The 12,231-nt window shown below is 36.6% G+C and overlaps 1 protein-coding gene across 2 annotated transcripts in view; it reads right to left on the bottom strand.

The window, feature by feature from the left end:
• Positions 1-12,231, bottom strand: part of LOC135214474 (nuclear pore complex protein Nup214-like) — a 184,345-nt gene that overhangs the window by 70,020 nt on the left and 102,094 nt on the right. For both annotated transcript variants that reach the window (XM_064248820.1, XM_064248821.1), the window contains exons 8-11: positions 11,290-11,524; positions 4,984-5,584; positions 4,368-4,555; positions 3,405-3,566 (exon numbers count right to left, since the gene is read on the bottom strand). In XM_064248820.1, coding sequence (XP_064104890.1) covers positions 3,405-3,566; positions 4,368-4,555; positions 4,984-5,584; positions 11,290-11,524 — 1,186 coding nt within the window. The remainder of the gene's footprint in view (positions 1-3,404; positions 3,567-4,367; positions 4,556-4,983; positions 5,585-11,289; positions 11,525-12,231) is intronic.

The following is a 12,231-nucleotide window of genomic DNA, read 5'->3' as shown; positions in this document are numbered from 1 at the left end:
CTACTCTTACTAAGTAAAACATTCATGAAGGGGATAGCACACTAGTAAAAACTTGGGGCACAGAACTTGGCCTGAAATGAATAGCTCAACATTAATATTATGCATTTCCTCAAAGACAAAGAGTAGGCACTTCCTGAAAGTTAGTGAATAGGGACATGAGAGTATGTATTGTTCATGTACCCTGTAAACATCCAAATACCTTCCTCTATAACAGTTCAAGACCATGGAGGTTGACTCCATAAGAAAGGAGGGGGGGGGGGGGCACCTGGGCACAGAGGTTGACCCTGTCTATGTCTAGGACTGTCCTCTGACCTCCCATTGCCTATGTAAAAAAGTCAGCAAAGTATGTGATGCTACTTCCTCTGATGCTGCCTTCTCTAAAGGAGAAAAGACTTCCTGACCAACATCTGTCTCATCTCTAGGTTGCTCTATATGACTAGAAGGTTAAGAGCTGGTTGGAGAGAAGTGAATTCCTGAAAGGAATGCAATACTCTTCCAAAATAACATCCTTTATCAGGGCTCGATGAGCTAATCAGACTTGGAAATCTTAATATTAGTGGAGGAAATTCACATCCCCCTTTGGCAGAATCAAATCAGGATCCTTGTTGCCAAAAGGACACTGCCTTCTAAAGCCCAAAAGGAAGACTGGGAGAAAGGTTGAATTGCCTAAAGTGCATTATAGTAAGAGGAAGAGATTTCCCTATAGTAGTGGCCTGGGAATGGTGTCGAAAAGTACTACTTCGGTCTTCTGTGTCTCCTCTCCTGTCCCTGCAGCTACATTTAGAAATGGATACCTTGCAGTTTATTACATTCCAAAGGGATGAGCTGAAATCAATCATTCTGCTGAAGGAGACTGAAGGAAGGTGCTAATGACAGGAGCCAGTTCTCCTATCACACCCAAAAAAACAAAACCTACTAAGGACACAAAAACCCTTAGGGCTTAATAAAGGATCTGTGGCCCAAGGAGAAAGTTCATCAAACTCCTTCAACGCAATTAACAGTGTCCAGCACAATTCACTATAGGGTATAGCTTTGATGTTGTTAGCCAAGTTAAATATATATTTTTCAGTCTCTTGAATCGAGATATGCAGCTTAGCAGACACGATTGTGCCTCTCTTGGCTGGAAAAAAATGGACCATAACAGCTGCATCAAGAGAAGAGGGGGAAAAATCCCCTGCTCAATATACTATATTCTTTGTAGCAGACAGCAAAGGAGACCAGAAAGGAGACTTTCAAAAAGGAGACGCCGAGTCAAGTCTCCCAAGTACAGAAACTGACAGCTTAAAGGAAGGACTGCAGATATCCAAGCATAACTCAACTAATTCCTTAAAACTCAGGGGATAGACTAAATGCTCCTCTTCCTGGGCAGGAGAGAAAGGAGAATGCTGTCAGGAAGAGCAAGGCCAATAAGAGTCCTCTTCCCCAGGGATAATAGCAGACCCAGAACCAGATGGTCTCTCTAGACCAGGCACTAAGATCTCATAATCCATCTGGCATAAACTTGAAAAGTCAAAAGCTCTCTCACTATGTGGACTCACTGACACCTTGCGTGGACTCCAAGAAAACTTGTGGGGACTTGCTAAGGCCACAGACTCGCTAATGCCTGTGCAGACTCACCGGTGGCCTTGTGGACTTCCTGATGCCTGTGCGAATTCAACGACGCCCACGTGGACTTGCTGATGCTTGTGCATAATCCCTGACACCTCTGTGGACTCACTGCCAGGCATTCAGACTCGCTGACAACCGTGCGGACTTACGGATAACCGTGCAGAGTTGCAGACAACTGTGCAGATTCAAAGAAACCATGTGGACTTGCAGATAACCATGCCGACTCACTGATGCCTTGTGTGCACTCGATATGACTGTGCAGCCTCAACAACACCTTGTGCAGACCGGGAATGTGATTATCTGGCATGTTTTGTCTAAGCTTGAAAACCAGTCCATAAAAACTACAAAAGCCTGGGCACGGACATATCAGTGCCCTTGTTGGTGATAAAAGGGGAACTGGTGCAAACGCTTACTCCTGATAGCCTAACTACAGATTTGGCCGCTAGCAACAGCTGCAGACATAACAGCAGCACTCACTACACATTGCAATTGGTTATCTGACATCAGACGAATTGCTAGAATAACTGTGGGACAATGGGGGTCAAACACAAGATCTAGACATATTGAAGATATAGACTTACCATAACTGTACTTATGTGACTACGATCTAACTCAGTCTGTGGAGGACCAACTGCAAAGGCAGGAGACAGGGGGAGCAGTCTTTTAACATGAACATCCTGGGATGTTAGTGGTCATCTGGAAACTCCAGGACTACTAGGACTGCCGGCCTGGGTGCCGAGGCAACAGGCAAGGCACCATCCACAGATACACAAATAATTTTGGTAAAATGGAGCTTTTAGGGTTCTAACTCTCTACTGAGCACTAGCCTAGAATAACAATGGCCCAAAGCTGCATGAAATATCAACAATAACCCCGTTATTGGTGGACTCTGCTAATGGCGATCTGGTTTTACACCATAAAATCAGTGATTTTGGTGCCATAACGGGCAGAGTTTCAGTTATGGGTGCCATGAGGTGCTAAAAATAGAGTTATGGCGTCATAACTTACCTAAAATAGGTGCCGTTAACCGACTCTCATTGCCATAAAGTACTAAGTTTCAGTTAATGGCGGTTTCGCATATTTTCAACCCGCCCAGAACAGAAATCCAGTCAATAACCGCGGACTGCCTGTATCTTCCCTTTGATATTTAAATAATAAGACAGTACATTTTTTGGTTGTTTATATGGCTGGGACTAAGTTGAGATGTACACGAGTACCCTGATTAGTGAAAAATATACTTTTAATGCTAGAGTTTTGTATGTCTAGAAAGCAGTAGCATTTACTTCCCTTGATTCACCATGCTTTTAATGCTGGAGTTTTGCATGTCTGGAAAGCAGAAGCATTTACATCCCTTGATTCACCATAAGACTATGTTCCGATGTCAATCTCATGATGTCCTGGATAACAATTCTGCAGCAGACACTACTCTAAGGCTTATTTTTTGCATGCTTAGCTCAATTAGGGTTGAGAATTTATTCAAACCATTTTTTTACTGGATTCGGTTTCCTCATGTGTATAAATACATAAGTGATGTGCTTACGAATCAAGATCTTACTTCATGATTTGATAATTACTCATAAACACTAGAACAAATAATAAACTTCTGAAAATGGAAAAAATCACCAGATTTAATTTTACATCACCCTTTACTAACAGAGTGCACCATGTACCTATCATGTTGAAAAAGCAAAAGTTTTCAGTATTTCAGGATGCATGTGGCCTCCACTTTCAACAAAACCTCGGTTGCTGATATAGAAAATATGATAATTTTCAACAAAATACAATACAATACTCACTTCTTGTTCTTCATAGCATTGGTGTATGTAATCCAATCCAAATGTAACCTTGTATTTACTTCTTCTAATTGACTCTGGAGGTACTGGTACTTAGATCGAATAGCCTCCAAAGTTTTTTGGCTGTGTGGATCCAACTGTCTTGCCTGCAGGGATGATAGAAGCCTGAAAAAAGCAAATTTTAGTATTAAATAATCTAACCACAGCACTGAGTCAAACATCCTTAGGTCAAATACAGCTGATCCAGAGTTATCTTCTAAAAAATTAATTACATCTTACTCAAACTTTCACACCAAATGCATACGTACATCCAAAATATAAGACCCCACATCACAAGCTACACCCAACAATTCCTGACTTCATCTTCATTACGTGTGTTTCTCCATAACAATAACAGTACTGTACTATTGTGCTGAAGGTTTCCCAGGATAATCAATTTTGCAGATTTTTTTACCTAACTTTTTTTATTCTCATTAACCCCTTCAGCACTGGGATGTACACGTTCTAGTCCTTATTCCCCTACCTAATTCCCCCACATATTTGTCTCCACAACTGCTGTAATTGATTATGTATACCCCTCCTACATCATCTGTATTACTCTCTTCTCCTTCCAATTTATTTTTACGTACTTTGTTTTTCACGGTATTATCAAAGGTATACACAAATTTATATTTACTTTCATATTTGAAGTAACAATAATGAACTGCCCTTTTTAGACATAGTACATGTGTTCTGAGAGTTTTTGTGTTTTCTTTATCTCGCTAAACCAATTGTCCTGTGTGTAATTAGTAACGTAAAGGGAAAAGTGTGGCTGGGGGAATTATTTGTCAGCCGTGTTCGATAAAGTAAATGTGGGGAGATCTTGTTACTTGCTTTGCTTTGCTTGTGATCCTGCCATAACAAAAGCAAAATATGTACCCAGACCCTTGAAACTTCTAAAAATGTAAAAGTACCAAACAATATTACCTGGGATTTTTACTTTTAGTGAGTTGAGCCTCAGCCTCCTCTCTGAGCTTGAAGCCTTGGAGAACTTCATAATGAAGCTGGGTAATCTCATTGGACAACTCTGAGGTCGTTGAAGACATCTGTTTAATCCAAGAACTTTCTTCCACAAGTGAGCTTCTAATATCTCCCATTTCATCTCTGGATCCAATCTGGCATAATAAAAATGGATGCTATTCATTCACGAAATAAAAGTTAAACAAAGGAATCAAAAGAAAAATGCTTACATTAGCATTACAAAGTTACTGTCTCAAACACAACCTTCTCACGGGTTGAGAAAAATCTTAACCACTAACTGGCCACTGGGTAACATTTCTAAACTCCCAAAGGGGCTTAAGCATATGATCTGTTCTTAAATGAGGTGCAAATTGGAGCAAGGTAAAGCTCAAAACCTGGACAGTTAGGGAAGAAGAGGTGAAGAGTAAAAGGCTGGAGCCTCAAATGGGGGAATGCAAAGAATCTTTATTACACTCTGAATTATGCTATGCAAGGAATACAGAAAGGTTTCCCTCTAGGGCTAATACTGCAAAACTGATTCAAATTACATTACATAAATAAGGACTGAATCTGAAAAACTTACCTCACAGTTGCTTTCTGTATTACTGTGATTCTCAATCTCTTCCTCAAACTGCGACAAGACTGACGATATCACGTTAATTAATACTCTATCGCCAGTTTCCTTCTCTTTACTAGGAGCAGGAGTCACAGTTGTTAGTGGACTAGCTGATTTACTGCTTTGTTGACTTTCAGCCACCTTAGGCAAAGGACTGGAAGGAATAGGAGATGGAGTCTGTGACTTGAAGGGTGTTGTCATAATGGGGACCATCCCACTTGGCTTCCCCCCCCCATTTGATCCTGTTGCCATGTTCATCTTCAGTACATCTTTATTATCACATGTCTTGGGAGCTAACAGCCCTGCCTGAATACTGGTTGTGCTACTGAACTGCACTGGAGAAGATTTTCCTAGTGTCATTCCTCCTCCTCCTCCTCCTCCTCCAAGCCCTGTAGTAACTGGGGCCTGTGAGGTGAACTTTGACAAAAGGGGAGTTTTGTTCTGAGCTGCCATTCCAAACAGGGAACCTCCAAACATGGATGGAGTGGAGGGAGTCCCATCATTTGAAGGTAGTAATGGCTTGGGGGATTCAACTTTATTCCCACCAATAGGCATGGTAGGCACTGTGCTGGAAATAAATGTGCTTCTTGTAATCTCAGAATGTTTTGTGTTATATATAAGGAATAATAACAAGCAAGCATTGTATAAACATAATTCAGTTGAAAGTGTGAGTTTATCAAGGAAATTGCAAAGCTCAAAACATTTTCTGTAGCATGCCAACAAGAGGATGTGGCATTTTATAGGATTTATAATTGTTCAAATATCTAAATACAATAATATGACCATTTCCCATGATTTATGAATGTTTTGGGTTACTACATTACAAAGGAAGAAAAAAAAAAGTGTTGACAAAGTACAGAAATACACTAATACTATATACTGTATCATATACATAATCACATAACATGATCTTGCATAGGGTGTGGGACGCAAATTTTATCCTTAAAAAATTATTTTATCATGTATTTTGCATATCGTGCAAGTTCCTTTTATGAAAGGCTAATTCCAATAGACTAACCTCTTTTTTTCCATCTCTTAATCTCATCTTCTAGCCATATAAGTTACAAAAGTAAAAATGATAAAAGGACTGTTACTTACATTATAATCATTACATACATGTGTACAACCATAAACAACTGAATAAGAAAACAGCTGTTTTGCTAAGAACAGAATTGGATAACAGCAGCAGTTTTGCTTGCATTTCAACCATCGTATGATAGTAAAAAATTACCATAGTTATGATACAAATGACATTAAGTAGAATAGAACTTATATATTCTCTAACATTATACTCTTATTCGCTATAGGGAAAAGATCAGTAAAGAAATATATGTACTGCTAAATTCAAGCTGCAAGTTGTAGCTGAAGCTGAGAAAACAATGTTCAACCTGCTAATGAATATAAATTATTGTACGTCGGCAACATGGATGAAACTCCTGTAAACTTTGATTTGCCATCAAACTTTGCCATCAAACTCAACCATAAATAAAACTGGAGAGAACAGTATCTTAATCAAAACTACTGGGCATGAAAGAACACATTTTACTGTTGTTTTCATGCTGTGGAAAGATAAATACATACAGCTTGTATTACGATGAAATCCAGTGAAAATAGAGAACAGAATTTGCTGTTTTAGAAAAAAAAAACCTCACTGCTACCTATCAATGAAAAAAATAACTAAATTTAGTTCACAATGAGACGTATTTAAGTCATAGTTCGACTTGAAAAAATACTTTGTATAAGGAAAAATAACCTTGTCCTGTATAAAGTGTGTCTAGAGATTCATTTACTATAACTAAAAGCAAGAAAATCATTGAATTGAGTTAAATATGGCAAAATAAACTTTCCTTGATTGCTCAAAACACTGACCGCTATGTTTGTATTTCAAAATACAATACTGTGGGGCCTCGCTTAGTCGCGGATCAGCAATCACGGATTCAGTTAATCACGGGTTTTTCCTTGGACCACTTCTCAGTCTATATATCCTGGTGTGAATCACAGCATCTCGTGCTTGTCCGGTGGTAGGCTAAGCCTCGTCCGGTTCCGATAACCAACAAATGCATGAACAGATTCACATTATGATATTAACTGACAATAAAGGTAATAAAACCATTCTCACCTTATATATTATTGGCATATCTTCATAATATATAGCCTATTCATGGAATAATTCCATGTCATTGACATCAACTTGTAGTTGAGCGGCCAGCAGAAATGTAAACATTGAGTTACACTTCACAGCACCTTTGTCATTCTTAACCTTTTAGAAATGTTAATAGTAGTAGTTTAATTACAGTAGTAATAACATTTAGGTAAACAAATTTTCAATTCGAACTTCATTATTGTTTTGGTATAACATAATCAACTTCTCTGAACACTGCAGTCATACAAACGAATAGATAATCGTATGTTGTTTGCAATCGGCGACGAAGCGTAAACGTAATAAAACCATTTTTACCTTATATATTAATGTCATATATTCATAATAAAATGCAAATCTTATATATTATTGGCATATCTTCATAATAAAAAGCCTCTTCAAGGAATAATTCCTTGGGGAATCCATTTTTCAAAAGACAAAAATACACTTTACATGTTTACAGTATACAATGAAAAATGATTACTACTTCATTTTGATGTGATTACATTAATATTACAATATGGTTCTCTAAGCAGTACAGTAACTATTTTTTATCATAAATGTATATTCACTCACGAAAAAAATACATATGACCACCGTGACGTCACCGTTCTACAAAGTACCGATGTATTTTTATGTAAGTATCCTCTAAACTCTGTCATAAATCACTTTAGTACTTACTTTTTTGTGAAGCCCAAATGCTACGTATATTCCGGAAAATTAACGAAATCACGAATTTTATCATAGAGCAAGATTCGCTGATTACTGTTTTCTTCTTCTTTTCATGACTAAATGCATTTTTAGAATAAAACTCATTCACAAATTTTCAAATACTATGAATGTAAATAGCAAAAATCTCTCTCTCTCTCTTCTCTCATCACTTACAGAAAAAACTATAATACGATCTATTATAATCGTAATAAAAGAACAGGATGGTCCCCGAAAGAATAAAAATAGGTGTTGCCATACTTTTATTTTCTGTGATTTACGAAACTGTGCTTCAATACAACTTTTATAGTTGACTGAATGATTATCACATAACAGTATACAAGAGAATATCTTATCACTATCCATGTTTCATTTCTTATCATCTTAAAATATCTAAAATACAAATTTCATAGTTATTCTCGTGCTAAGTATAGTCAACAATACTCTAGTCCCAGCTGCTCTCTCAAGCTATTTCTCGTCCTAAGCTGCTATCTCAAGCCTATTCAAGTCACTCTCGTCACAAGCTGCTGCTGCTGCTGCCTCTCTCTCTCTCTCTCTCTCTCTCTCTCTCTCTCTCTCTCAATGAAATATGAATTACTGTATCATAATATCATTCACTATCCATGTTTCATTTCTTATCATCATAAAATATTTAAATTACAAATTTCATTGTTATTCTTGAGCTAAGATAGTCAACAATACTCTAGTCCCAAGCTGCTCTCTCAAGCTATTCTCGTCCTAAGCTGCTATCTCAAGCTATTCAAGTTACTCTCGTCACAAGCTGCTGTCTCTCTCTCTCTCTCTCTCTCTCTCTCTCTCTCTCTCTCTCTCTCTCTCTCTCAATGAAATATGAATTACTGTATCATAATATCATAAACTATTATGTACAAAGTTAATAATAATAATAATAATTCCATTAATAAATTCGTTTCTTTTAGCAACTAAATTGTTTTCCAAAATAATTCTTTCGTAATAAACGTCCATCAGCTGATTCTAAATGTAAACAAAAGACAAAACTAGATTTTTATTGCTGTATTTTGCTGTTTATACATTAATATTATAGTTGGGTGCTGTAATCATTACAGTAAATCATGTTTTTTTTTATCATAAATATGTTCATTCACGAAATAGATATACTATGTACTTTAAGTTTGGTGCAGCAGCCAAATCATGAAAATAGAAAGGAATTGTTATGTAATTATAATTTTGTTTGCTGATCTGATACAGGGGAAATTGAAGATAGGAAAGAATAACTTTGAAACTGTCTTGAATTTAGTTTAAGGTGATAGTTGAAGAAATATTTGGTGCTTGAACTAAAGTAGGCAGTCATAAACATTGAAATAGTGGTCTTGGGTGGGTTAATTATTAAAGTAGGCGGTTTAAAGCAATTTTCAGGGGGGGTACCAGGATAACACGGGTATTTACTTATCACGGGGGGTTCTGGGCCCTATCCCCCGTGATTAACGAGGCCCTACAGTAGTGATATGAGAATATACATACAATATTATTGGATACAGTGGAGTAAAGCATAACTATCTAAAAGCTCCATGGGAAAGATGCATATTCATTTGCTTGCATTTCATCTCTTATGAGCCAGGCTAAAAAATCAATATGCAGTACCCCAAGCCAGGGAAACTTTGTGGTGGCCAATTTAAGAAAAAAACGCATCAATGGAAAGAATAAGTTACGCAAATGTACAAGGTGTTGAGAAAAACTTCTAAAAATTTTCTCTACCTTTTACGAGAAGTTGAAAAGGACTACGTATTTACAGCCCTTGTGCAGCCTCTTTTACATGACAATCGTAAATTTTACCAAGTAAAATGTATTTTTTTCTAATGAATTTATTTTGTAAAATTGTAATTATAGCTCATATAATATCAAAACAGATAAGAACTAAAATCAGTAGCAATTTCTAAGTATATATTAGTTGTAAAATATTTTCATAAACTTTCTGAGATCGAAGATACATTAACTTTTTTAAATTAGTATACATGTCTTTCCTTATATTCTTTGCACTTTCCTTTGCAAAATTACAATTATAACTGACATACTATCATAAAAGATAAAAACTAAAACCAACAGCAACCCGTTGGTATACTTATGAGCAAATTTATAAAAATATGTCATGTGAGAGAAAGGCAGAACACACTCCCTTGAAGTCACGATCACAACTAACCCCTGAGAAGCCTGCTTCCTTGATCTTGGCTAGTTTAAAGGTTGCCGTTTAGTTAATTTAAGGGCTATACAAGTAATGGCATCTCTTCCCCCAAATCAATGGTGCATAATATTGATGCTTGCCATGAGTGGGTCCGTCCACCACCCACAACCTGTTATTGCTACTCATACGACCTGGTCTGTCCATTAGGGGTTATAATACGATACTACAGGGGGTCATCGCTTCGTCGTGGATCAGCAGTCGCACGATCAGTTAGTCAAGGGTTCTTCCTTGGGCCGCCTCTAAGATTACAATATCACTGGTGCATTTCACAACATTGCAGATTTATGTGCTGTGTACATGATGTTTATCAGCACACTAAGCCTCAGCCTCGGTGTGATAACCACCGACATCCACTAAAAGATTCACATTATGATGTAAACTGATAACAAAAGTAATGAAACTATTTCCACCTTATATATTATTAACATATCTTGATAATCAATAGCCCATTCAAGAAATAATTCCATTTCAATGATATCAACTTTTAACTCTGAGTGCAAACAAACAAAATGCAAACAAAATGTAAACATTGAGTTATACAGTTACATTCACAGCAACCTTTCAGAAATTTTAATAGTAGTGTAGAAATTCAATATCATTTTGGTAATGAATAACTTGTCCGAACACTGCATTCATACAGATGATAATCCTTGTACATTATTGTGCTATTGTTTGCAACTGAAACAAAGTGTAAACGAAATAAAACCACTTTACCTTATATATTATTGGCCAACTTATCTTTGTATTAAAATGCCTTTCCATATCAATGAAATCAACTTTTATCTATGCGAGGCCAGACAGCTGACAAAGTGTACATAAATATCAAATTAAGGTAGCGATCACAGCAACCTTATCTCTTGGTAAGTTACTTAAATAAAACATCATCCTATAAAGAATAATGCTTCTATCTCTGCTTGCTGTAGATACCATATTACAAAACTAGATATCAAGCACAATATCATACAGGAAATCAGGCAGAAATACTAAAAATGATTCCTGCCAATTTACACCATATGCACAAGGAGACAGCAAGAAGAATTCTGATAAGAACATAAACATTCTAATGCCACCCGGTGGGATACGAGTCCTTGTGGGTCAACCAAGCATTAATCTTTGGTTTACTTTCAACGCCGATAGTAGCTAGCAGTGTAAAGGTAATACAATTTACATGTCAAATTGAGCCCTATTACTAACAGTGAATACATACCTTGAAAATGCACTTTTTGTTGTAGATGGTATAGTCACAGTTGGCTTTGCAAATGAAAAGGGTGTTCCTGAACCCTTGTACTGTTCAGCTGTGCGATGTCCCATCTTTGGTAAAGTTTCTGCAGGTACAACTAAGGCTTCAGCTCCCGAGCGATTATTTATTACGTGAAAAATGTTGAGTTCTCCACCTGTAGACATGCAGTAAATCACAGGACCAGGGCCAGAGGTCTTGCCATCTACAAAAATAGAAGAATAGCTTAACACGTTACCCACCATATGTACTATCTGTGGTACATTGTAAACAAGACTTAAACACCACATGTACCACTGGTGGTACAATTTTGAATTTTTATGAATTTTTAATTTCCATTTTTTACAAGTATATAAATGGTTTGAAATACCATAAAATGCCTGCAAATCAAAGTTTATTAATTGAATTTTAAAAAAGTAAAAACATAAAAGCAACCTTCCTGAAATATAAAGTAAAAAAAAAAAAAAAAAAAAAAAAAAAAAAAAAAAAAAAAAAAAAGTTATTCTCACCATAATGCGACCAGGTAAAAAAATATAAGCAAAAAAGTACAATATTTAAAAAATATTTTAAGTTTCAACTTTTTATGGGCAGAAACTCACGAGTACATATATCAATATGCCACATTTTAGATATATCCTAGTAACATTAGAATTCATCTGAATGATTCTTGAAAGGCATGAATGTAGCTTGCCTTACTCTCTTTGCTGTACGTGCCGCAATTTTGTTTCTTTCATTTTTAGTAAGTACCTCATAATATCCTCTACATCCTCTTCTCACTTTTATATATTACTATTCCAACTCAATCAAAACATGAACTGATTTTTCCTCCCCAATTAGTGAAAACTCTTTCAAGTCTTTATCTCTTCACTTGCCTTACCTGCCAAAAGTGAGAGCACTACAAATTCACAAATT

Source organism: Macrobrachium nipponense, chromosome 45 (assembly GCF_015104395.2).
Source record: "Macrobrachium nipponense isolate FS-2020 chromosome 45, ASM1510439v2, whole genome shotgun sequence".
Taxonomy (NCBI): domain Eukaryota; kingdom Metazoa; phylum Arthropoda; class Malacostraca; order Decapoda; family Palaemonidae; genus Macrobrachium; species Macrobrachium nipponense.
Note: the sequence above shows the minus strand (reverse complement) of the source record. Positions and strands in the feature narration are given on the sequence as shown.